The following is a 27809-nucleotide window of genomic DNA, read 5'->3' as shown; positions in this document are numbered from 1 at the left end:
TGGCTTTTGCCATTTTTTTTCCCTCTTTTTCCCCCACACAACGCTACAATCCTTGCAAGGCCCGGAACAAGATAGTGTTCATCTTAGAGAAGAAGAAGGCACAAAAGAAGACATAATCCTTTATCCCATCAACTCGAGTAGGCTGCCCCAGCATACCCAGCCTTCTACAGATGTCTGTGAAACACTGACATGAAAACTACCCCGCTGGATCACAGCAGGTCTCTACAGAGACAAGACGGACGATGCAATCAGGTGTATTGGGTAATAGATATCAGGAGAGACGGGTGCTGTTTCTGAAGCTCCTATCACACCAGAGACTTTCAATTGTTTTACTCCTCCATGTCTCCGTTTCCCTCCACTACTTGTTGACCGTCTTGCCCCTTTACGGAAGAAAATGACTGAGCTCTCTTACTTGGTGATTGTGTCAGGTAAGTAAGGGTTGATTTCACAGTGTGTTAGTCTGCAGTGCAATGCTTTGTGGTGCAGCGCTAAGCCTGCACTATGACTTTCGCTACGGTCAACAACAAATGTCAAAAGCAGAGATAGGATGGCCAAGAAAAAAAAATAGAAGCTTGGCCTGCTCCCCTCTCTCTTTAAGAATAATTCTCACCGCTTTGGCCACCAGCTAGCTATCTTTGGGAAAAACAACAACAATCCACTTCAGTATTAAAATGTCTTTTTTTTTTTTTCCTCATCCTTTCCTTTCCTGCCCTCAATAGCAATAATATCAGCTCCCTTTTATCAAGCAAGGAGTCATTCAGTATATTTCAAGCTAGTGGACCTGGCTTTCGAAAACCTTCTGTAAAGGGAAATTATACGCCAAGGTGAAGCATTTCTGCCATTAATCATCTGGAGACATAGTCAACCCTATTTGATTGAGTTCAGTGCCGTAATCATAAATACTCTTGCTTTATGACCATGCTGGATTTCTTCACCAGGAGCAAACACGGGCTTTCCCAAGGCTCCCAAACTAGTTGATTCATCTCTACTTTGGGTAGAGCTGATTCACTGAGCACCTGACAATTGACAGCTAAAAAGTTGTGGCTCCTTGTTGATAGTGAGGGACATGACTTTTCTGTCCTTTCTCCGTCTCTGGTATAGTTTAGCCAGGCAGTGGTAGGACAGCTGCCCTGTCCCAGCTTGAGGCTGTCTGATCACAGCTATCCACCGTGCAATTCAATGGCACCCCTGGATGGTAGATCACAGGCTATTCAGATAGAAACAACATTTTGCCTTCTGGACAGCATGAGTCATGGCCAAGACCTTTCTGCTGTCCCACTGGATCAGTCTCAAATTCATCCTGCATTCTACATTAATCAACAGCTCATACTACAAGGAAAAAAAAACCAAACAAAACAAACAAACAAACAAACACAAAAAAACCCAACAACAGTAAAAACCCCAGGATCCTCTCAGAGCACATGAAGAAGACCTGAAAGGAAAGTAGGTGAGCCCATGGGAATCCAGAAGCTTGTGAGATATGCCAAGGAAATGATGGAGCTGGAGGTACACAAGGGCACAAAACTCCCTTCAAAGTGCTCCAGGCTGGTCCAGGGGTGATGGGTATCATCCCAGTCGGTCCTTTTACAGACCAGGCCTTCTGGAGAGTACGAAGCCTCAGCCCACACAATGGTAAGATGCTGTACAGGCAAAGAGAGAAAAAAATTCACGTGGGGGTGGGTGTAACAGCAAAGAGAATGTAAAGGCTATAGTGTGGGGGAGGGGAGCAGGTTTGGCATGCCAGCAATGATGATTACAGAGGGAAGGAGTTTCTGGCACCAGTCCATGTGACAGAGTAACACCAATATTTGTTTGCTTGGCAAAGAGTCTCTTGGTGCAATCAGACCATACGATCCTGGAAACTGGCCATGCTAATCTGCTCAGCAGACTCATGGGAAGTCTACAAATGGGATGGTCCAACCATCCCACGCTGGTAGTACAGTTTCCCATCAGTACATCCTCAAGACTTACTGATTTAGCAGGTACTCCTGCCTGGACGGTAGCGAACACATCCCGTCCTCATCCTCCTGGGCTCCAAGTGCTTACAGAGGAAAGGATGGAAAAGAGCATTGCAGATGGAAATGAAAGGCCAGTAAAAAGAGGACCACTTAAAGCAATGGTGTGTTTTGAGCACTACTGAAGGTGGCACTGAGAAGGCTGGAAATGGGCTTCAGTCCTGTCAACCTTTTGAGTCATGTTATATCATTGGGAACTGGGTGTAAGTCTGGATGGGCAATGGAGAGCCAGGCTTGGCTTCAAGGTACCAAATGGTTTCTATTGTTCAAAGAACCCACTCAACAAATAGGCATAGGTACAGGACAGCAAAGGAAAGAATTAAAGGTGAAAGTAAAAAATAGACAGTGGAAATTTCAGTAAGAGAGATGAGTCAGTGAGAAAATGGTTTCTCAAGAGAAGCATGGGAGATATACGCAGCATTTGTTCAAAGTGCCGTTTGACAAAACTTTTCTGGTCAGAGAGCTAAATAAATCTGTGTTTGTCAGAGTGCACTTGTGATGCCATCCTTCCCCAGGCCTAGTGTCCTTGAGGGCTACCAACGCATAGACAGCAATGAGAAAGACCCTGAAGCTACAGGGCATTTCTCACACTGTCAAGCAGAGACCTATCTCTGAAAGTTTTGTGTTTGCATGGCCATTATCCTTGCAGATATTGTCCAGTTGTTCCAGTGCTGAGATGTGTTTCTTTTGTGCAGCAGTTATCAAAACCAGCTCCTGAGCTGAGCAGCTGACTGCCAAATGTTGTCTCCCATGGGAAAGAGGTTTGTGCCCAGAGATGGTTTTGCTGCAGAAGCCAAGAGGGCTCCCACCCTCATTAGCAATGACCAATTCAACATAAATGTGTTGCATGATGCTATCATTGCCTTGTAGATCAATAGTCGTCTTCCAAGGTCAGGTTTGTGCCTCTCCCTGCTGCCGTGCAAATCGCACAGAGTTGTTTTGCAAGATCAGAGGGGAAATATTTGAAGCTCAGCAGGAAATTCTGTTAAAGGGGACAGAAGAGAGAAAGAGCAACCTCTACTGACAGACAAAGTGCCCCAGACTGGAGTTGTCTTCTAGTGTGAAGATGATACCTTTCATAAAGGAACCCCATGAGAAGTGATAAAGCAGCAACGGAAAAGGTGTGCTAAAATGGGCAGATTTGGAGAGGACAACGAGTCCACCTCCTCCTCCCCAGTTCTGCAGCTCAAGACCTTGGAAGAGATAAAGACCAGGAGCTGTGCTGTCCCCTGTCCCTTCCCTAAGGAACTGGGATGACACAGAGCTTCTCATGATCTCCTTTCTGAGGGGAGCAAGTGTGAGAAATACAGGGATGTGTGGTTGAGGGAGGAGGAGACACACTGTATTTTGTAGGCCCTTCACTTTGGGCAGGGGGTTGGAGAAGAGAAGAGGCGAGAACTGGGAAGGTGAGTCCTGTGCTTGGCACGTGAGACACCAGAGGAGTCTACCAGAGGAGATAAATGGTGGTGGCATTGCACAGCAGGAGGCTCAAAGTGTCCCAGGGAATGCCACCTGAGCAAGAGGTTGAGGTCCCTACAGTTCCTGAAGTGGAAGGCACAGGACTGGCCAGACTCTGCCAAGGCTCCATGTGAGGGAATAGGGTCTGTCTGGTTGGGGTAGCCTACCAGAAGGGCTGAACCCTGGGCTGCCTTCCTGCACCACTTCACCGCTGAGCGGAGGGTGTCAAGCCCTCCATCTCCTCAGCAAGTTTTCCAGCAAGTTTACAGCAAATTCTGCATCCTGGTAGATAAAGAACTGGCAGCCTCCCTGCTCATGAATATTTATGTCCTGTCCCAATGCCACAGCAGTTCAGGATGTCTGCTCCAGAACACCTCAACCAGCACATATGTGACATATCAACCAGCACACAACAAAGTGGTGGGAGGGAAGGGGGGATGCCATGGGTGTGTGAAGACAGCACACATGTGTCATTCGGTCCAGTAGACTGTCTTGCCTGGCCCATGGGCTGAGGGTAGGTGGGGAAACAAGTTAAAGACACCAGACCCAGCAGGCAGCGCAGGGAGCAGGGGGGATTTCATCCTCCGAATGCAATACACGTTTCCTGAGACTCCGGCAGCCGCCTTTGTGCCAGGTGGTTCAGCAGATATCAGATCTCTTAATGGGTACTGGTCCCTCGGGCCAGGCAAACAACGAGCCATCTCAGGTCATTTACCAGACAGGCCAGGATGCTTTCAGACCATTCCTGACCAGGAAGTAATTAAGTGGCTTCCTATTTGTATTCTCCCGAGCTCCACTTGTCTGCAAGTGCTCATTAGTTACAATACGAGCCAGCCAGCGTTTGCAGCACACCAGCCAGCTCTGTATGAAGCCCCAAGGTCCAGTTCAGCTTAGCAGCGGGCAATGAGGCATTCCCCAGCCTCGTCTGGAGGCAGTTTGATGCACTGGCCATTAGGCACCAAACCCACGAAGCCACAGAGGTCCTCGAAGCATGGCTGAAATCCACTGACACTATGGACATAGCCCGAAATCCTCCCCGGATCTCAGCAGCCTCTCTGCTTAGAAGCAACCTCCTTCTTTCCTGGAGGAGATGCATGCCCAGTGTTTTCCATCCCTCCCAGTACCCTGGTATTGGGAGCTTGTGGTGGCTTTCCAAGGTAATGCACTCCTTGTAGTATATGGGAGGGAGAGGGCACGTCACTGTTGGGGTTTGGCAGAGCAGAGGAGACGAGGGAAAGGTGAGGGTCTCCTGGAAGGTGAGCGGAAGAGGGAGAGGGTGGGACTAGCGGTGGAGAAGGCTTCCTGGACTATTGGTCTGACCCAGGCCAAAAGGCAACATCAGCCCTGAGCAGCCCACGTACGCGACGCATGCCCCCTGCCCCTGCCTACCTCGGGCAGCTTGACTCGTCCCTCCTGGAAGGAGCAGGAGCTGGGGTCGTGAGTGCAGACGTGGCGGTACTTGCACCAGTGACATCGGTAAGGGCTCTCCACACATGATAGACACCTGGAGGTGGAGAGAAAGAGTAGTAATTTGGCCAGCTGGGCCCTGTCAGCCAAAAGAGCATCCCTGTTTCTCAGCAGGCGATACAGCCCAGCAAACATTGGTTTTGCCATCACTAGCAGAAGGCCATGGGCTTTGCACTGACCCAACATTGTCAGGTCTCAGGCTGATGCTGGACTTGTCATGGCCTGAGCTGGTTGTCACTGTGATCACAAGTGTCTCATATTAATTAGATGATAATTTAGATTGCACTCATATCATTGTAACTAGAGTAATATTAATTATTGTTGTGTTTTGGTTGCCCTCTTACAACATTTAATCAGGCTTCATATATAAGAGGCATTCCCCTTTTTGCCCATAACAAAATCCTGAGTGTAATAACAAAAAATACAAGATCATGGGAAGGTGGCTAAGGGAGGTGGTGGTGGGTGGAGTCATGCCCTTGGAGGGGAGTCCTGTGCACCAGCAGTCCCCGCTGGCTAATCCTCCCACTCACACATGATCCAGAGGCCAAACACAAACTGGGAAGCACCAAGGGCAGAAACCAAGGACGAAGCAGGGAATTTTCTCCCCCTGTGTCCCACAGGCTTATTCATGTGAGTTCTGCCCAGGGTGATGGGGCTTCTGCAAACATGTTAACTCTGTTCTTCTTTTCTTCATCTCAGCAGAGACATAAAGACAATTGTAGCAGCTGCTCGAGAAGCAGAGGGCATGTTTAGGAAGTCATCTATTCAGGGTACAGGAAAGGGTCATTCCCTCCATCTTACAAGTTTTTGCTTTCCTATGCCCCATAGACACTGTAAAGTGAGAGCTGCAAACACCTCTCCTGGCTGCGTTATAGCATTGCCTTATACCTACATCACTCTTTTTTTTTTTTATTTTTTTTTTATTTAATACGATGTCTGCTCACCGGCAGCCAAACTGAGCCATAACGAGCTCTTTGCACAAAACAAAGAGCGGATGGTAGCAACTTCTGATCACTCACACTGTTGGAGATCTTCATGCAGCTGCAGGCTCTGAAGTACCTTGGAGGGGGCTTGGGGATGGAAATTTTCCTGGCCCTAGTGTGCCACTGTGTTTTTAATGGGCAGGAATGAAAAAATTGCCTCCAGTAGAGCTTGGCTGAGCCCAACAGGCAGACGCACACCCTCTCCCCTGTCTCTGTGAAATCTCGCTCAACTCAAATCCACTTTCAGCTCTGGTACAGCGAGCTGTTCTTCAAATTGGTAACAAGTGCTTGCTCTGATACATCAAATTAAAAATGGATAGTGTATTATAGTTTGTCAAGTAAGAAACCAAAACATGCCATAAATATTTAACACCACCATCTCTCCTGCTCTCCCCCCAACACTTGCTTTCTGACACTGTTTGTCAAAGCAGCAGGAACACGGAAATAGGATTTGCCTTTCCTTGTGAATTGCTGAGCCGCAGTAATTATCTGCTTTTGGCACTTCTGATGGCTCGGTGGTGGGGACAGAGCTGCTCAGCTTGCTCAGGGGTGGATCAGCCTGCTGGAAGAGCATCTTTCTGCAGGAAAGCAGCAGACCCGCTCTGGTGGGGCACCTCCTGCACAGCCCTGGGTGTCAGCTAAACCCCAGGAGAATGGGGTGGAGGGCAGGAAAGGAGCTCACAGGATGGAAAAGATGGTCTCGAGGGAATCAACTGAGTGTGCCCTGCTCAGTTCACATCAGGCAGAAACCAGCAACTCCTGTCTTTCTAGATCTGAGGGCCCAAGACCATGCTAACCACCTGGGGCAGATTCCTACTGGTGAGATCAACAGCATGGATGAGGGTTGGAAGTGCATATGGGTGGGCAGGACCCAGCCATCTGCAAACAACTGCTTAGCAGGAAGATGAGGGGGCCATTTGCTGAGGTCATGACTCCCTTTTGACTCCCTTCCCTGGCAGCTCCCACTGATGCGATGCTCCTCTGTCTGAGGGACACATGAGGATCTACAACTCCCCAAGGTTATGCCTTCCTGCAAAGGACTCTCATCAGCAGAAGAAATAGTCACTATACTACTCTGTCTTCCCAGGAGAGATCCCACCATGCTGACCATCACCTAAGTGACTCTGTGGCACTGGTCACACACTGACCCCTGGTCACCTCCACACCTAACCAGCTTCCTGAGGGACATGTACCCCAGCCAGCAGTGGGTTCTGTGACAGATCCAGGGGTGGAATGGAAAGCAAGTATCAAAAGCAATTAACATACGAGTTGTGGACGCTGCAGTTGTAGAAGACGAAGCTGGTGCTGGCAAAGGTCATACCCGTTTCCTTGGACTTGAGCTGAAGCTGGACAATGTGATGGTCTCCTGGTGAAAAAAAATAGACACATCAGTGTGTGACTGCTTTGTTAACCTAGTTAAGCCCTGTTGGCCATGCCACCAGTCTGAACCTGGAGCTGTCCCACAAAACCTTGGCTTGTCTATCCTCAATAGCTGTAGGAAGTGCAATAAAATCCTTCTAGAGCCTGGTTCTCCAACAGGTACATCTCCCCCTCTCTTATAGTACTGGCATGGTGGAGTATGTGAAATTATCGTACCTATGAGCAGAGTCTGGGCCATATGATGATGACAGGTCTATACCTCACCAATTTCAAAAAATATGGTGACTGAAGTGATCAAGTAGGAAAGCTAAGCTCAAAGAGGGGACATGGATGTCTGGAATTAGGAGGCCATTAAAATGGAGTACTGTGCTTAAAGTTCTTCCTTGCTCCTGGTTCATTTATTGTCCCCAGAAGGGGCCTGTGGTTGGACTGCTAGACCCAAACATTGGTGGCCTGTGCATACACCACCTGAAAGATAAACATACTTGCTTTCCTGAGGGGATAAAGAAAGATCTACTTTTTCCTCACCCTCATTATTTAACATCTCTGAATAGGGCCCAATATCCAGGACAACCATGCCTGAAGAAGGCCACCTCCAGATCCTGCCCTGAAAGAGAGGCTGTACTTTGATAAAACAGGATGGAGGAAAGAGCAAAGATTAAAGTAACAGTGAGGACAGGGTCGGAGCTCCCTATCTGCAGCCTGGGAAATGCTGATGAACAGGGAGATTCCCATGTGAACAGGAAGATTACAGGTTTGCTCACCCCATTCACCCCAAGGTTTATTCACCCAAGCTTTTGGCTACAAAGAACGAAGCTCAGCGTGAGGAACATCCACAAGCCGTTGCACTTCCATAAGGACTAATCCATTTCCATAGCAGACCCATCCACCGCAAAACCTGAATCTCAGCTCCTACACACCATCTCCTCATTCCCCTTCCCACTGCTCCCATGCTGGGCAGTCAACTGGTACCTCTTCCCACAAAGCCAAAAGCCCTATTCAGAGCCCATCAGCTGTGGGTAATGAGAGGGTGCAGTAATTGCAGTAATTTGGTGGGGAAGGGACCCATGTTTAATTCAAGACTTCAGCCTGGCTGGCCCTTTCACCTCTATTATTTTCCTCCTCACCTGAAAGATTCATTAATCAATCAGGCTAAAGCAAACTTGACAATTCGTCGCATGGCGCGCCTGCGTGCACGCTTACCCACGTACAGGCACACACATACACACGCGCACAGACACCACACACTTCACTAAACACATTTTGCTGCCAGTCCTCGACTCTGCTGCCCATCTGCTGCCGCCGTCTTTGACAGCTCTGTTAACCGCTTTGTATTTAACAACTTTGCCAGCGTCTTGCATATATTTTAAAACAGGTTGTGAGGATTGGATGGCTCCAGGGATCAGATGTGCTACAGAGCCACACATCCTTTGATTCCATTCCAGCTTCTGGCACTCTGCATGGGGGACTGGATCTTTGCAGAGGTGCAGACCACCAGCTGCTGAAGTTGATACAAGCCGTAGGTGCCCAGCTTCTCTGGAAACCATCCTTCACATAAATCTCTCTCTCTTGTCCTGCCTCCAGCTTCCACTGCTATTTTTGTTTGCTGGTTGTTTATACACTGGCCTGGGACAGATGTCCATACTGAGGAAATAGTTTCTGGCATCTCTCTCAGTAGGCAAACATGACTGTTAACTTGGTGGGACCTGAAAGTGGTAACCGCCCTTTGGGGGCTTGTTTTGGAGGTGCAATGGAGAGCACATGCAGCTGTGGGCAGCCTGGGGAGAGCAGAGATGATGGTGACAGTTTGTTTCACTTCATTTTCTGTGGCCTGAGGATCTTCAGATACAAACTTTACTGTAAAATTTCACACGATTTCAAGGACAAAAATGGCATCATCCTCTCTGCGTCTCTTGGGGTGATCAGTAGGGTTAATGTTTTTATATAACGTCCCTGCAAAGAGCCACAGGTGCTCTTGAAAGTACCTAGAAAAGTTGTTGGAAAAGGGAAACAAAAAATGGCAGGAAATTGAGGGGTGGGGGGCATCCTTGGAGACAAGTCATTTCTGTGCTGGACCACTCTGGAGAGGGAGCCAGTAAAAAAAATGGCACAACTGAAGTCAGTAAAGGTCAGAGACAAAGACAAGGAACTGAGCATACAAGTCTAAATCTGGGAGGAGCAGGATGAAATTACGGACAGGATCGTTCACGTCTTCAGGACTTTCTGGCCACTGCAGAGGGTGAGATGTGTTGAGAGCAGGTACAACCTCATTCCCTGGGTTGTATAACACCAGCCTGGACAAAAGGTGAGCGAATATCCCACATCATCTCTTGTCTTTGCTGGATATATGTAACTGCCACTCGGTGGCAGTCTGAAAACACATACTATCACACATATAAGCACCTTAACGCAGGTACTGGTATTGCAGCATGACACTTGCACACGTGCGCACACATAAACACACACACATTCAGACAACTCATAGTACAAGCACCAGCACAGTGTCCCACCTACTCCCTGTGCTTTGCATACTCTGTCCCCAGGCTCCCATGATCCAAATTCTGCTTTCGGAGAAAGCAGGAGAGACACAGGGGTGTGGGGTGAGGAAAGGAGGAAGAAGTGGGGCAGACGGAGGAGCTGTGGGATACCTACCGTTCTCTGTGACGATCTGGGGCACCTCTTTGGCAGCTGGTGAGATGCATTGGATCTGACTGCCCACCACCAAGCCATCCATCTCCGAAAGGTCCTCGAATGTGCAATTGACTCCTGCTGACAGCTCGGGGACATTGTAGGTCTCCAAGACCAGCTGCAAGCAAAGAGGGAGGGAGGGAGGGAGGGAAGAATAGATAGAAAAAAAGAAAAGAGAAAATACTAAGCCAAACAACAGAGCTGGGTCAGCAGGAGAGAATTACACTGGAGAGGTTGGACAAAGAGCCTCTTGCTAGAGAGAGCATCCTCCTTCAACAGAAAGCAGCGATTCAGGAGAGGGATGTGTGTGCGGAGGGGGAAGGGGATGAGATGCTGATGCCGACACAAGTGGTACGTGGCTATGCAGGGACAACGGCACTGCATCCCAGTGCTGGCTGGGTCAGTGGAGAGGAGGGAGTGCTCACTATCTGTCATGCAAGTGTAAGGTTAGGCAGGGAGTCTTTGGGGGCCAGCTGTGGAGACTAGGGCTTTGGTGGCCCCAAGGCACGCGGTTTCTGAGGAAGGCGACTACTACTCACAAGAGGCACTCTGCAGACTACAGAGAAACTGTAGCGCTCCAGTCTAACTCTCTACGGCCTGCTCTCCTAGCATCAGCAGATGGGGGAGCGCTCTGTCACCAAGTTCCTGTGTAAGGAGAGTCTAGTTACAGCCTTCAGTCCACCACAAAGAAACGATGTCTCTAGAGGCACAGCAAACCTCTCCTGCCCATCCCACCAAAGAAGCAGTTGGCCCTGGGGACATGCCGTGGGCTGCCTTACATAAAAAAAAGCTGTGAAGGAGAAATTGCCCATGTTTTTAGAGTTTACGACACCCATTGTAATTTCTATGTCATTGCCCATGGTCACGAAGGAAAGGAATGTCACTGTTTATTCTCTGGAGAAGGACACTCATGCTGCTAACTTCCCAGACCAGCTAAGGTCCGGCACCACTGCGTTCCATCTTTGAGGGTCCTGCCCAACCCACTAGACCATGTCTTAACACAGAGGCATCCCAGGGTACTTCTAGCACCTGTTGATGACCTACTAGTTAGTATAAATTCAGAGGTTTTGTGACCAACCACTAGAGCCAGCCACTTGACACAGGCACAAATGCAGATGCTCTCCACACTTGCCTCCTCCATGAGCTAGCTGAGGCCCTATCTGATGTGACAGTCACTAGAAGGAGACACAAATGCATGCTGAAGTGTTGTTTCTACCAGCACAAAGAACAGAGGAGGCCAGTCCAGGTGACAAAACAGGAGAGGATGACAACATAACATAACATAATGTGTACTGCTCCCCCACACTGTGTTTTCCTCACATTAGGCACCACCAGGAAGAAAGGCTGAGTAGACAGGCCTTAGCCTTGGCTGACATAAAAACTTTTTGAGAGTATGTTCATTTTTGGCAACAGGAAAGGTGATTTTTTGGTCTTGGATGGGGAGTAGGAAAAAGCTTTGGTTATTTGGATGGATTTAGCACCCAGGCTAAATCCATTCTCCCTGCTCATTAATACACTGCTAGCAATGGAGAAGGGGAAACTATTCTGCTTAATAAATATTTCTGTCTGAGCCTGGGCAATGCAGAATGAAGATGTGCCATGCAGAAGATGACACCAATGGATAGACCAGTAGTGCTTGGCAACAAACATCATGAGCCACTGCACACTCTGAACAGACAAGAAGTCCTACAACACACATGGCTGCTCTGCAGCTGCTTTTATGAGGGAAGAATGGATCCTTCTCCCAGCAAGTATCTCTCCTCAGAGATTCCAGAGCATCATCCCTGGACTGAAACAGACTCAATTTTCCAAGTCCACAGACTGAAACAGACTCAAATACAATTTTCCAAGTCCCTGTTAGTGCCTAAAATCTAAAAGATTGCCTGGCCACACAGATACCCTCTCTGCCTCTGTGGATAAGAACTAAATATCATTGACCCTTTGCTAGAATCCAAGTGAGACTTGGTAAGGACACCACCAGCCATTTCTTTGCTGGTGCCCTCCTCTTGATTTGCCAAGAGACTATCTGTGGTGACTGTGTATGAGCTGGGACACCAGTATATCTGGGACTGGGCTGAGACTCCCATTGAAATGTTCATGCAAATTACTGGGTACCAGTCAGACGACGGCAACTTCTGATCCCAGCAGCTCTGGGTTGACTTGCCCTGCCAGAGTAACCTAGAGGTAAAGGTCTTTTATTCTGTTGTCAATTTCAATCGCCCTGAGCCAGCTAGTCCCCCAGGATTTATTCCAACATGAAAGAATTCAACCGCTACTGAGAGAATAAGAAAAAGAAACCTTGAACTCCCAGAAGAACAAAGGACTCAAGATGTCTCAGATCAGTTCTGTTTGAAGCCTAGGAAAGTAAAGTCACAGCAAAGTTAAGAGGCTGAAACAAAGCAGCAATGATTGGACATGCAGGCATTGAAAGGCCGATTTCATTACCACTGAAGAAACCCTAGCACTCCAAAACTTGTCACCTGGAAGATGTCTGGCAGCTGTACCTTGAGCAACATCATTTAGACCTTTCAGGGTATGGGGTTAGTGAACAACTCATCCAGAGATGGAGCTTTTGGGGCCTGAGTTATCAACTCAATTACAGCCCAAACTAGTTTGGCCAAAAGGACAGAGCCCTAGTAGCCTGAACGAAATAGATCTCTGTCTCCTTCTCAGAGGGTGTTGAGATCTCACCACATAAGGTACTGCTGTCATGAGTCAGGAGATAAACCACAAACTGGTTAGAACTTCAACAGAGATTTCTTGTCTCAAGTCCAGAAAATCAGGATCATCTACTGCTCTACCAGCATTCACTGTGTGGCTTTGTTGGCTGCTGACTTGAGTAGCTCAAGGTCATAAAGGCTAAACTTTGTGCTGAGGAAGACAGAGAATGAACCTTCATGCTGAGAGCATGAACCTTGGCAGACTTACGTTCCTCTGCATAGCATCCTGCCTCTCTGCTCTGTATACCCAGTGCTGGAACTGAAGCAGGGTGGAGTTCTTGATGGCTTAAGACAGACATATTTCCACCCAAGGTGACAGAAAATTGGAGCTTATTGAAATAACATACGGTATCCCTCACTTGGCCTTATCCTAGAAGGTCATTTCGTTATTTCATAATGCCTGAAGTCTGTGTCCAGCCATACACAAAACCCTCTCCCGATGAAGTAAACAACTACACTGTATGCACACAACAATTGCAAGGGCACAAAGTCCCTTCAGACCTACTCTCAGCTCCCCATGGCAAACAGGAAAACCTCTTCCACACTTCTAGAGAGGGGATAACCAAGGACAAAACGTCCTCCCATGGCAAATCTTTCTCTGTGCTGGAAAGTTGCTGGGGAAGGTAATAGACTCTGGAGAACCTCGTGCGTGCAGCTGCCAGTCCTTCCCACTCGTGCTGAACCCAGGTGGCACATACCTGAGTCTGACAAACTGCATGGGCAGATTAAACTTGAGGGGGACAAGGATTAACGTTCCTCACCAATACGTTGTACTGGGAGACGGAGATGTTGTTGGGATGCACGGTAAGCCGGACACACTGCTTCATCTCTGAGGCGAATCTCCGAGGCTCGCTGGAGCGTTCACATCGCTCCTTCCTCGTGCACCTGCGCAAATGGGAACAGAGAGGGACAGAGTTAGCACGACAAAAGGCTGTGAGGGCGAGCACAACCCTGGGACATGGAAGGAACAATGATTTTGGATGGAAAGTCAACACTGTAACCTTTGGGACCGCACTAGCTGGAAAACCACACTCCTGCTCTGACTCCAGCGCTAGCAGCCGTGGGATCACTCCTCAGGCTGGAGAGTTGTAAGGACACCATGAGAGGAGGAAGTGTGTTGGGTGAAAGCTCCGTCCCTTGGGTAGGATGCACAGCTCTAAAGATGCTCTGTCTCTCCACCCACATCGCCGGTACAGCGTAACCTTCCCTTGGCAGCCCTGAAATCTGTCCTGTCCAAGGGCAGTGGGACATCTTACACAAGGATGTCCTTTTAGAGTAGCCGTGCATAGTCCATGCTCTTTGGCCCTGCTGTGGTACTTCTGCGCTGCTGGTACCTCTCTGCTGGGAAGGGGCAGCCCTCCCATCCATTGCCCTGCAGCTGCTAAGTAGTCCCAGGCCGATTGAGGGCACTGGTTTGAAAGTGCCTGACTGGAGGTGCCCAGAGTTGAATCTTAAAAATTCTGGTGCTCCCAATTCGTGAGACTTCAGTGAAATTGGTGAGTGCACAGCACCTGGTCTGCACAAGCTTATGAAGCTTACACCACGCACTAATTGTCGTCAGTGCTCTCAGCACTGTCACTGCCTCTTGCCTCATCTGTCCAGTGTAAACGCAAGCCAGCAATGTGAATTGGTAGCAGCGCGCCCTGTTTCAATCCAGATTTGCATTTGCTTAGCATAAAACACATCTGTATTTTACTCCACGTGCACCGCCAAGGCCATCACTTCAAGGAAGGAAGATGCCTGCCTCGAAATCCACAGGGTTAATACAAAAGGACAGCTCCAACTGCATGCCAATTACCTTTTGCCATTAAGCTAATGTTATGGACTTGCACAGGGTGCCTTCAATGGATTTTGTTATTAGCAGTGCTATTACCCCCCATTAAAATCAGCTATAAAGACTAAGTGCGGATGTTAAATTATTCACCCACTCCCAGACTTCGGAGTCTTAGTTGTGAGAGCACGCGGGGGCTGCTGGAGGGTTAGCTCCAAGATCAGCCCTCAATGTCCTTGCTCCCTGGAGCAGAGATTGTGCCTATATGCATGGGGATTTGCAGACAGGGATCTAAGGCAACAGATGCAAAAGCAACGCAATATATGGCCGAGCCTGAATATTACAAAGCTTGGGATCTGGCCCAAAACTTTAGGGCTTGGCTTCTCTCTAGTGGCTGACACTAGATAAAATGAGCACCCCAATTTCAAACTCAAATTGCTCCATCTTTCTGGTAGCGGAAAGTTTTGTATTTCCAGTGGCAGTAATCATAAAGTGAAATCTCTGCTGTTCTCAGCGTGCTCTTGGTTTGTTTTGCAGATTTCAGAGAGCAAGAGCAGCACTGCAGCTCCCACTCTCCGTTCCCTAGGAGCCTTCATCCCATTAAGTCTCCTTTAGCGCTGCTGCATGCTGGATCAGGAATTTTAAACGTGCAGTCTCCAGAAGGTTGGATGGATAGACGATTAACTACTCCCAAAACTGTAAGTCCCCTATCGCGGAACGAAAGCCAGGGTAAAATGCAGACCTGAGATTTTTGTAAGCACTTCTATAAAACAAATAGGCACGGCAATCCCATCAGAGCTCTGCAGGGCATGGGAGCTCCTCTCCTGAGAATAGCTTGGAAGGAAACCCTTTTGGGCTCGGTGTCAAAGCACAAGTGCCCGAATTCTTCAAGATGTCCTGCTACCTCCCGTATATTTCCTCCAGCTGCAACACAACAGAAATGTCTGGATTTTCTAAAATTAAACGGGCGGATACCCAGGCTCAGTTCAAATGTAAGAGCACAGTAGGTTGCAAACACATCCAGCACATTTGCACAGAAGGACAACACATGGGTATAGGTTAAGCATCGAGGAATGTGGTTTGTATTCCCACCCCACCACTGCGCAGGAATATATTTTATCTTGCTGTTTACTGGTCATACACATTTAAGACATGTAACTCCTCAGACCAAAAACTCACTCTATATTAGACTGACACATCTTGCAGCCGTGATATCTGTTGTAAGGTGTGTTGCCACCCAAATAATGAAATGATGAAAAACCCAAACCAAACTAAGCCTGGTTTTAATATAAAGTTAAGGTTGCAGTGTCAGGCTCTCAGGAATTAGACTGAAAGGAGCTTCTGCACTCCTAAATCTGCTCCCTGCACTGACACACTGCAAGCCAGACTTTAATTACAGGATCACACATTATTATTCCTTTTTTTCCACGGGTGACCACAATTCTGCCAATTCCTAACTTTTGACTTTTACTGACTGACTTTTTCAATGTAATTTCTCAATTTAAAACAAAGTGGGGAGAAAACCTCCAAAAGACCCGACTGTGCCTGGTGCTCGAGTCTGATGACAGGGGAGCTCTGCCAAGCTGAACCAAACCGAGCTGGGGTCTGCGTCAACTGCAGAGTTCAGGCACTTGAGTCAACATCACAGACCCCTTCCTTGAGCTAGCAGCATAATTCATTCCAGGTAACTGATCCCAGATGCTGCATAAATCAGACTAAAGGGATGGATCCACGTGCCAGTGGGTTTTGCAGGTTTATCCATGAAGAAAGAGGTGATGTGGGCTCTTCTCCAGAGCCTTTTGGTTCCCCCCATCTCCTCTTCCTTGACCACCTTATCTATCCTGAGCTGGAGCACACGGAGCATCCTGTGGGCTTACACACCACGCTCTCCCAGGCATCTACCCGACACCTGCAATTGAGGCTCTTCGGAGGCAAAATGCAGATCTTCAGTGGAACAGAAAAAGGTACAGACTTGTCATAAAGTAACCTTCCCCCTCCAGTCTTCCTCTGCACTGCCAAAAATGTTCTGCCCTCCCCCAAGAGTCGGAGGGGAACAGCACAGAAAATTGTTTCAGTGTGTGCAGAGCAAAGTATTTCCCTCCAGCATCAGCCTCTCGAATCCCTGAATGGTGTTGGCTGAAACACAGAAACAAACATGGCAAAAGACCCAGCCGCTGAAGGCAGCTGCCCAGAGGGGATATTCCAGCCCAAAAAGTAACTTCAGCAATTTCTAAATAGAGACAAATGGGACTTTTAATAAATAAGTACTTCCAGACACAAGTGCCTGCCTTAGAAAAGTGGTCACCTGGAAGGCAGCTGCCTGCACACGGCAGCTGGACTGCGAATGGGATAATGAAGTATCCCAACCCCAACTAATCATTGCTGTTGTCTCTGTTGAGAGTCAGCGCATACTTTGGGGCCTGGGAGATTGCTGTGACTCTGCTGCGCTCTCATCTGGTGTGTCTAATACAGCTTATGCAGAAAAAAAACCCCAAAAAACCACCTTGTACTGCCAATAACTGTTTCACTTTAATAAAATATCAGTGACTCTAACATGCCGGGTCTGTCAATATGCTGAGATCACTTTCCACTGCCATATAACCTAATTCAATGCTATTCACGCTATAATTAGCTGGTGTGTAACTCCCACCCAGTGGCATCGCATTACACTTAAGACACCTAAAAGAGCATATTCCATTCCTGAACTTATTTGCATAAGATTATGGTGTAGACATGGCACTTCTCTGTACATCTTAATAGCACCTGCTATTTCATTATCAGCTGCATCTTTAACAATTGCAAGTGTCCTGCTTCTGTCCAAACCATTAATACAAACACTAAGAAACCAGTCCTACCGCTGAACCATAAGGAATATTATTTCCTCCTCATCTCCCATTAAGAATAAATACCGCTAACGCTAACCCTCTGTTCACCATCCACTAACCAATTATTTTAATAATGTTAAATTAATACTTTGCGCTTCTATAGCACCTCTCATCTGAGGATCTCAAAGGGCTTTGCCTGGAGCTAATTAAACTTCACGACATCTCTGTGAGGTTGAAACATTACTACGCAGAGACAGGAAAGTGAGGCATAGATTTGAGATGGATGTGAGAGAGCAGAGCAAAGCCCAGGTCTCCTTGAGGACGAGATGACAGCCCTGGATTGGGACCCAAGAGATCCTGGTTAAATCCCAGGTCTGCCATCTGGGACCTAAAGGCACCTGTTGGGGCCACATTCTGCAAACACCAGCTGCAGAGGGGTAAGGCGCTATTCTATTTCTGCAACGAGATGCTAAGGGGCTCTTCCGCCTTCCCTAGGGCTTGGTCAAACCAAGCCCAGACTCACTCCACCACCTCCAGGGTTTATCCCTAAATGTCTGAGGTTAGGTGGGTTAATCTGAAGCCCAGAACTCTTTGGAGAGGCTGAGCACAGAGCCAAGACCTCCATGCACCTGGACAGACCAGGTACAAGAAGAGTCAAGTGGGGTTCTCCTCCACCTGAAAACTCTTTGTTTTCGCTGTGCAGTGTGGGAAACTGATCGTGCTATTGCAGGGTTTCCAGCCATGTGCCTGCTTTCACCTGCCTTTGCCTCTTTGTGAAGACACATCACCATCCTGCTGTAGAAAAAACATCAACCAAAAAAAAAAAACCACAATCCCCGCCCCCACAAAAAAAAAAACCCAACAAGCTAAAAACCATTATATTTATTTTTCATCTTGACTCTTTTTGGCTGTATCTTTTTTTCCTGCATGCCCAACATAGTGGGGTCCTGAACCTTGCTGCACCCTCACTGTACAGTCCTGCAGATCCTTATCTCCCAGTTTATCCTGAAGAGTCGCTCTCGTACTTCTCTGGAGCATTGCATCTCCCCTTTCTCCCACCTTGGCATTGTGTCGTTGCCATCCAGACCTCATGGGATCTGGACTAACAGTGACAAAGTGGCTGTGATCACAGCATCTGCAGGGGATGAAGCTTGGTTCAGGAGTCCGAAGATGACTGAAACAGGAAGATCTCTTCTGACCATGTGGGGGCTAGGGACAGGGGGAAAAATGGGGAAAATGTGCTGTTTGCAGAGGAAAGGGAGCAAGGGAGATGTGACGCCAAGAACTAAGTGTTAACTGAGACCATACCTTGTGAGAGCAGTGAGGCGGGACAAGTGCCTCCAAGGGGAAGGCCTACCTGCCTCTCCTACTTCTTGTCCAGCTCTCCATCCCACCACTGCCAGAAATACCCAAGTTTGCTTTGGGTGACTCCTGATTTCTTAGCAGAGGGAAATGAGAAGGTGCTGGTGTGCTCTCCCCGCCCAAGCAGGGTGCTCTGAGGTTGGCAGAGCTGCAGATGCTCCTAGGACCTGAGCCAATGCACCCCTGCAGCTCCCATTTCTTGCACCAGGATGGAGGCACATGCTGCACTGAGAGCTCTACAGACCAAGATGTCCAGCATTCTCTCTGGCCATTCATTAGGGTCAAACTACTTCACAGTCCCATGAGCTTTTCCCTTAGTCATACCTGCTGGCAAGGCAGCCCTTAGTATCACCTGTGATGGCAAATTAAATGCATTTAAAAGGCACGATGGCCCTTGTACCTGGCCTTTTTAGTGGCAATTATTCTTCTAAGACATGCAAAACCCTGATAAGATCGTGCAGTGAGTTTCTTTTATAATTTTGACTTCCAGGTCCGTGGTGCTCAGCTGCTCCACAGACCCATACGGTGGCCTGGGGCCACAAGACTTTGGGGAGAAGAGGGAAAGTTTTTCTGCTAATTCACACCATTAGCCAAATCTGGTGGTCCCTGCTACAGACCAAACTAATCGACATCCTGAGCGGACAAAATAGACAGAGACAAATAGTCCTGGGAAGAGAAAGCCAAGGAGGAAGTTTCTGTAAACCTTTTTTTCTTTTTTTTTCTTGTGGGGAGGTGGAATTAATGCAGTCAAAAAACCAGCATATAGTCCTGACTGAGTCTTTCTTGTTCATATCCATGGCTGTTGAAAAAGGAGAAGATTTTGATTCTGTTTTCTTTTTCTTTTTCTTCATTTTCCCAGAAGCAGACTAAAATATCCAACTTTTCTAATATGAGACACAAAAAAAGTGTCAGTTTTCTGGCAATGGAAAAGGTCTTATCTACAATTTTGTCAATTAAAAACAATTTTCAAGACAAAAGAGTGGTGATTGGATCTGATCAGACATTTCTACTCAGAACAGAGGGGCTTTTTTTTACAAATGGCAATTAGCACATTAAACATTTTTTTTATTCAGGAAAAAAAAAAAAAGAAAGAATCTTACCATTAAAACAAATGAATTCCAAGAAACAAAATCCAAACAAATTAATCCTTTTTGGAGAAGCCTAACCATTTGATGCACAGCAGCTTTTTTTTTTGAGTGCTTTTGCATCGCGAGGCTCATAATCTGGCCGGTGAGGTGGGCTCACAGTGAAGACAAGGTTCATGAAGCATCTGTATTTGATGCCAAAGGTGGGGGGAGCAGCATGAGAGACAGCTCAGTGGTTTGGGTCAGCTCAGCAAATCACACCCCTCCACCACCACCAAACAGGTAATTTACGGGCATCGCTGTTTTGCAAAAGGTTTTGACATTTCAGCTTTCCTTTCTGATTCCAAACTGTGACATTTCCTCCAGGGGACAAATTCACCCACCCTTTGACAGAATAATCACAGCCACCCTTTCCTTACACCATCCCACCAGTGCTGGTAAACTCAAGGTGGCAGGTGGGAACAAGTGCACACCCCATTCACACCACCAAGGACAGGCCACCGGGGCAGGATGGGACATTTTGATGGGACACAGGCTCAATGTCAGGATGCCCCTTTGCCTCCCCAGTTTGTTCATTGCTAGACGTTTTGTTGTGGTGTGGGGTCACTCACACCAAGGTCCTTGGCTCATGCATGTTGGAGATGTTACTCTATCTCATTCCTCACCCCTTCTCAGTTCTGTGTCTTTGTGCTTGGACACAGTTGTCTATGCTTTTCTCATGTCTCTTAAGATCTGCCCCTTAAATTCGCCATCTTTTGATCCTGCCTTCTTCTTGTCTTCTCAGGTTGTCTGTCTGTCTCCTTGACTCCTATCAGAAAGATTTTCTTGTGTCTCCTAATCTCCTCATGCCTAACCAAGAGAAAATACGAGGTGGGGAAAGAGAACGTGGGCCTGGGTGGAACAGGGATGGGGATATAGGGGGCGGGGAGAAAGGTGGGGACGAAGGGTCCAGCAGCCAGCTTGCACATCTCAGACTCTCCATGAGGACAGCAACATACATCACTGGTGTGAACATCCCCATAGTCCAAGCCACAAATATTCCCACACCTTCCTGTCCGTTGTGGTCTGACCTTTCTGCCACCTCCAATGGTGTTCAATAGACACAGGGGTGTTCAATAGACACATCCAAGGAGAAAGTTCAGGAAAATTCCCATGAAGGCGGGTAGAGGGGATGAAGGGAAGCTTTCAGGGAAATCGTATTTAGGTGTCAACTTGAAGACCCTGAGAAGCCCAGGTGGTTCCAGCTGTCCTGGAGCAAGACAGGGCAAGAGACAATGATTCTCCATTTCTCTGATCTCTTCATCTCCGAGGGGAAATCTGAGATTTCCCAGCCCAGCAAGAGCCCATGATGAGGTAGGCTGCAATTGCAGGTGGCTGGCAAGGGTCAAACTGAAGAGGATCCCCCAGCTACGGCTCAGCACAGATCAACAAATTGGGAATCTGAAATCTAGCAAGGGGGTGCAGTCATGGCACAGTAGCAGCTCTCCTTGCCCCCAGGAGGAAGAGGCACTTCCTCCAAAACTAAATAACAGAAAGGATGGCTGTTCCTCAAAGTCTTCAGTCTTGTACCACACCAGCATTTGTGTCCCGGGCAAAGCTGGGGTGGGCTATGGAGCCTGGGAGGCAACAAGGAGACTCCTGGCATCACTCCATCACTTGGGTTTTCCTCTCTCTACACAAAGCGACAGAGCTTCTGGATGAGGGTCACTTCATGTGCTACCTGTATCCCCAGCTTGCCTTCCCAGCACAGGCATTGCACAGAGGATCACAGAAGACTCCCTGTCCCTGCTTTGTCCGAAGTCCTTGCTCAGGGGACAGAGGGGATGTTTATCTCCTCGAAGACCATCCAGGTAGGTCGGTGATGCCTTTTGCAAGGTGGTCAGCAGAGGGAGCTCAGCGGAAGCCAAGTGCAAACCCTCCTAATGGCATTTTCAACCAGGGCTGGGGACAGGAGTCGGAAAGGGACTGCAGGACACAGAGACACATTAATTTCCAGGAGGCTCTGGAGATTCAAACTATCTGACTGTGATGGTCTGAATCAGTCTCGTTAGCCTGGTCCCTCTTTCAGGATGAGATGCAATATGACAGCTTCATTTTTTACTGGGGAGAAGGTTTTGGTTTCCCAGTTAGAAAGAAGGATGAGACACGAACAAGAACAGGGATCTGGGGATGTAATGAGAGGTTTGTTTTAGCCACAGTCTGACCAAGGCGTAAAGCAGCCTTTGTGTGTCCTGTGACAGTTTTATCACAAGGGGGGAGCAAGGCTGGGGAAGGAGGGAGCAGCTGAAATTTGCCTTTCTCCCTGCTGGAGCCAAAGCAATTTTCTGGCTGGAGTCAGGAAAAGGAAGGAGATTCAGTCCCACTTGCATGTAAAGTTTAAGGTCAGTTTTAGCAATGTTTTGACATTTCCAGGTTCCCTTGGGGTCCTAAGAATAGGAATGCCATAAATGTCGAGACGTAGACATAATTGACCTTAAGCTTTATGTGGTGATGTGGCGAATAGCTATTCCTCCCTCTACTCTTTCTGGCCTCCAGGTTGCCCTCCATCCCTGTCAGAGGATAGCTGAAAGTTAGCTCTCCCTGGCATGAAGGAGTTAAGCTTTATCCACTGCCTGGAATACTCCATTTGGGACAGAAAGACAGGAGATGCTGCAGGAAAAAAAAAGGGCAAATCCAAGCTGAGATCACGTGCAGGATCATTCCTGGGTAACCTGTCCTGGAGGTGAGAGGAGGGGACACTTTCTCAGCAAATTCATATGCACCCGAGGAAGGAGTCAGACCCTTGCTTTCATCTTTGGCTCTAACCCCAAACAGGCTCGCCTCCCTGAAAAACCTACTCTTCGGGCATCAAAGATGACTGTGGGCAAAGATGGGAAAAAGGCCATTGGGGTAGCCTCAGGAAGCCAAAGCAGGGTTTGGTTTTTTTTCAACTGGTAGTATTTTGGAACCTAGAGGTCTGCAGAATCTCTCAAAGAGAGATGGAAAAGGTAACTCAAGAAACCTGAAATTCACTTTTTGGAGCTTTGCATCTCCCCAGGGCAATTTTTCAGGAACCACGAGCCACAAAAAGTTTCAGAACGCTAACTAAAGCTGACTCCCACCTCTGCTCTTTTCAATGTCCCAGCAGGGGCAGCCCTGGGGTGAAAGACCAAAAGTCCCCTCCATCCTTGGGCTACAGTCTGGGGAGGGAAATGCGACCCTGCCAAAGCTGCCTCTTCCCCACATGCCTCCTGCCCGCCGCCACCGACCCTGTCACTTCGCCAAATAGAGTGAGGATGTTAATTGCTCTGCCTGCTAATCTATTCTAATGCATGGTAATAGAAGCCGAGTTTCTGCCCTGATAACTCTCCCGGCTTATGCTGCAGAACGGCAATCCCACCACCCGCCCGTTATCTCTGTCCCCAGGTGGGCTCCTCCCTCTATCACAGCAATTGAATAAGCCCACCCCCAGAGCCCCGCGGGGCGTGGGTGCAAGGGATTTACTCCTCCATCTCCCGCCCTACAATGCCAGGCACTCCATAAACAACATTCCTCCCCCCTGCCTGAGGGGATTTTATGCCCCTTCTCCTTCCCCTCTACCCTACTCCCCAAGTTTCCAGAGCTGCAGATTGTCTTGTCCCTGCTAATCTTGCCTGGGGGGCCCTGGGTTGGCCCATCAAATGCAACCTGCTCCCCTGGCTGTGAACAAAGGTTCAGAGGTGGCCCAAGGACCACACCAGCTCACGCACTGCTGGGGTGCAGCCATGGACAAGCGATTTGTGTGTACACATGTGTGTGCCTCTGTAGGCAGATCCCTGATGAGCATTTTTATAGCTCATTCAAGCCTGAGATGAACGGGAGCATTTCACATGCAAATCCCTGGAAACTTGGAGCCTTTGTCCAATAAAGAATTGGAAATTGTATGCTGGCACATGGGGAGGAGAGTGTGGAAATGAGGGAGGGGGTCTGTGGAAGGTGGTATGGAAATAAACCTCTCAGCCTGTCCTGCTCAGCATGACAGAAAGGCTCTGTTCCTTCCCATGACAGCCGTCATGTTCAGAGAGACCTCAAAAAAACCCAACAAGTTCTGCAGCATCAGGCCACCTCCAGGACTGAGCAGCTCTGGGGTAAGGACTTGGCTCCAGGGGGGTCCCAGCCCCAGGCTGCAGGGGATGGTGGCATTTCAGCCTGGGGAACTCTACTTCCATTGACTTCAGATACCAATGAGACCCGTGGCATGAAGCTAGGCTGCCCTGACAAACAGTGGCATTTGTCAATTCCCACCTGACACTGCAAACTCACTTGAAGCTGTGACTAGCAGCAGTTGTGCTCGAAACGCACAGGTCCCTGGAAGAAACCTATTCACCACTGTCTGAAAAAAGCCAACACGTATGTTTGACATCTGGGAGGATGGGTATCACCTGTTTTCATCCACTGACCCTTTCCAACCTCCTGCAAGGGTCAAAGACACCAGGAAAGGACGTCTCAGAAGCTGCAGGGTCTCTGCTATGCTGTCCCTTAAATCACAGCCCTCTGACTCCTTTTGTTGCTGAACTAACCAGGCACAACACGAGCCTGGAAGCTAAAGGCAGGAGGAGAATCTCAGAGCACAAAATCCCAAGCAGCAGGCAGAACTCACGCCAAAGGCACACATGTGAACTGCAGTCAGTCCGGAGCACTGTGGTGGTCCAGAAGAAAGGAAACACAGGAATGTGCCTGGAACCATGTTTTGCCATCTGCCCATAAAATACTGGGCTTCAAATGAAGATGGAAAAGCCCCTGAAGATTCAGCTGAAGGCTACCTGAGTAACACAAACTTCTGTCTCTGAGGAGGCAGTAAAATAACTTTCCCAGCACTGAATTCACTTACAGTCATTTTAAAGAAAATTAAAAAAAAGAAGAAAGTGAGAGAAAGGGAACGAGGTTGCTAGATAAGGCAAGTAATTAATGAACAAAATTACTTTTCCCAGAGAGCATCCTATCATGGCGCTTCCTATTCATGCTAATAATATTTGTGAGTGTCTTCCCCAGAACCTGGGTAGATAACACCTACGCTCTCCCGCGCTACTATATGCTCTCCTCTGCAAGGGCTGATGCAAATAATTTGTTCAAAGGGGATGAAGCTCTTTGTTCATGGCCTGATTCAGATGCCCAGGAACATCATCCCTGAATTATTCAGGGGAGCTTCTCTCAAATAACTCCAGAGAAATGTATTTGGTCTTTTCCTTATCACCATGGCCCAAACACCAAGTATCTGTTGGTGAAGAGGATGTGAGGTGCCCATGCCTCCAGAAAGGTAAGATTTGGAGTGTGTTGTTCAGAGATCGGAGTTAATCCAAATCAGTAGTCCTGAGGTTTCCCTATGAATCACTGCCAAGACTGCAGTGAGACCCATGAGTCCTAAAAGATGGGTGGGCGTCTTTCGTGCCACTTCAGCCTCACCTCTTAAAGGATAAACAGAGCAGGAAAACTGCAAATGAGAAGTGCAGAATCTGTGTTCAAGGAGATTTGCAGGGAGGTTTGGGAAGCCATGGGAAGGACACTGTAAGGGGTCCCCCCTTTATACAGAATCACTGAATCACTGCCAGACTCAGCCAGCATGTAATTTAATTGCTCTTTTGCTGTTAGCATCTGCTGTTCTGACTTGGGGAAACGTAGCAAGAAGAGAGAAAACATTTCCACAGGATAGACTGATTGGCCTTGAACACTGTTTATCGAAATCCCCCACCTCTAGAAACCCCTTGCCCCAAAGAGTTTTACCCAGAAAGGTGCAGGGTACAGGGAACCCCTCAGAGTTTCTCAAACCAGGCTGTCCCTCCCCACTGCTCATTTCGACCTTCATCAATATCTCCTTTTTCACATCACTCTTCAGCTTCTTCCCTTCCTTCCTCCTCCTGCCTGTGTGCATCCATCCATCTGCCCATGTCCCTGGCAGCAGAGCCAACAGACAATGACTTGTGCTGTAGCTCCAGTATTTGCTGCTGGCAGAGACAGTTCTTCCCTCCAGACCCAAACTTTCCCCATGCTTTGCAGCAGTACAATTAGAAACCTGAAAAAAACCACAGGACAGCACAGAGAGAATTACATTGAGCCCCAGTTACCATGAAGACCTCAAAAGAAAGGTCTCCAGCTGCCCCGTGGCTCTGGTTGGAGAGGAGAGGCACTCCACGCAGAGAGTTAAGCTTCACTGGGGAAAAATAAGCTGACGAACCTCTTAGTCCAGCCTCGGCTTTCTCCGTGTGATGTGAAATCACTGTGATGGTATTTGCTGCCTGAAGAAGACAGGCACGCATGCAATTTCACCAACCCCACCCAGACTGTGACTGAAGCTCCCGATCCATCCCTAGGGCATTTGTCTCTTCAGAGCAAGGGAAAAGCACAGGCTGAGCTGGATGCACAGCCTTCAACAGGCAAACTGTCTCATAGGTCATAAATAAAGGATAAAATGTGCTTATGTGGTAGCTTTCAGCCCCTCACATCACTCCTGCACAGGTTTTTGGTCAGACCTAGAGCTTTCCAACTACCTAAGTCAGCATTTCAGCTCCACTCTGACACAAATAACAATACAAACCCTACTCAAAGTATGCCTCATCCTGACTTTCACAGCTCAGCTCCTTCACAATGTGCACTAGGAAAGGGAATCTGGGGGGCAGAGGAACAAAAGGGAAAAGAGAGCAGGAAGGATTTTAATCTTAGCCTCACTGCCCTTCTCTGCCCAAGCCGGCTCCAGCCAAAAAGTCAGAGAAAAGCTCAGTTTCCCTCCTCCTAAGCTTGTTCTCCCTGCTGAATACTAAGGGCCACGTCAGGCAGCCTGATCTCCCTCTATAGCAGTTGTCTACCCAGCAAGGTGAGCAACCTGGCTCTGGAGAGAGGTCTGGAGTTGAGCAAGGGTCCACCCAGAGCCAAGCCATAAGAAACAAAACACCAGGACTTCAGACGATGCTAGGAATGATCCCTACCTCATCCCTCTGCTGCTGTAACCATTCAGCCAAAAGGACGTCCTCAGGCATTATTCCCCTAAAACAGCTGAGGAGCTCCTACTCCAGCCTGGCACACCCCACCGAGCCTGCCCCTCGCACCGTGAGGCACAGGAAAGCATTCCCTGACCTGTGGCTTTGCTGGGGATCTCAGCTAATGCTCCAGCTGCAAGGAAAAGGCTGTCGGCATGTGATGTATGAATTTCCCATCATCCGTGCATGGCTGGAAGGGATGGGTTAAATGCTGAAAAATTGCTGTGGCACTGTGAATGACCTCCAGCAGGCTGGGTTGTCAGATGCACAGCAATAGAGCCATTTATTATACATTCCAGGTGTCCATCTCTCACACACGTTTTCCTGGTTTCCTTCCCTTTGAAAGCACGTAGTTTCTGGAGAAAACTTGCACAGTGCTCATCTCTGGGAAATTCTGAGACTACTGGGTGTGCAGGATGGCCAGATTGCACTGGTGGCTGTGATGGGAGTCAACATGAGAAGGTATTATTTCTTCTGGATGTGAAAATGCACAGCAACGCTCCAACACAGTTTGTGAAGTCATGATAGTGTGGATTCAGTGCAGGTAGGTGGTGGAAAAGGGCTGGGGATGCTGAAAGAGGTAGGAGCTGTTGGGTCTCATGCATGATCCACCCATATGAGACACGTCTCTCAACACGATAATATGTGATGGACAAGAGTCCAACTATATCTGCAAAGAGCAAGAGAGTCCTGCAAGACTTGGAGTCCTTCAGGATCAACCCCATAAAGTCCAATCCAAAATCCTGGATTCAAACCATCTGTCTTATGGGTTGGTGACACAACTCAGGTTTTTAGTTGCATCTGGAAGGGAGACTACAGTCTGGCACAGCACGCCGAGGGGAAGACCAGGGAGCAGAAACAGAGCCTGTGGTGGGTTTGTGCTGTCAGGTGGGTTGTAAAACAGGGTGAGGACTCTTTAAGACATCCTGGTTAGATCTAAAACCAGGCCGATGCTCTCCATGTAGCAAGGTGGTGGCATAAAAAGGTCTAGGTTATGTGCTTATGTTGTGAAGGTAAAGGCTGGACTTGGCAAGAGGCTGAAGTGCATTAAGTCCCACTTAAATCA

The 27809-nt window shown here is 48.3% G+C and overlaps 1 protein-coding gene across 3 annotated transcripts in view; it reads right to left on the bottom strand.

Moving 5' to 3' along the window:
* The window catches only part of PLXNA4 (plexin A4), a 472240-nt gene that overhangs the window by 102104 nt on the left and 342327 nt on the right, over positions 1-27809 (bottom strand). For all 3 annotated transcript variants that reach the window (XM_074573192.1, XM_074573194.1, XM_074573193.1), the window contains exons 6-9: positions 13473-13596; positions 9956-10109; positions 7190-7289; positions 4863-4977 (exon numbers count right to left, since the gene is read on the bottom strand). In XM_074573192.1, coding sequence (XP_074429293.1) covers positions 4863-4977; positions 7190-7289; positions 9956-10109; positions 13473-13596 — 493 coding nt within the window. The remainder of the gene's footprint in view (positions 1-4862; positions 4978-7189; positions 7290-9955; positions 10110-13472; positions 13597-27809) is intronic.

Source organism: Larus michahellis, chromosome 1 (assembly GCF_964199755.1).
Source record: "Larus michahellis chromosome 1, bLarMic1.1, whole genome shotgun sequence".
In the NCBI taxonomy this organism is placed as follows: Eukaryota; Metazoa; Chordata; class Aves; order Charadriiformes; family Laridae; genus Larus; species Larus michahellis.
The sequence above is the reverse complement of the archived record's forward strand: the minus strand, read 5'-3'. Positions and strand labels throughout refer to the sequence as shown.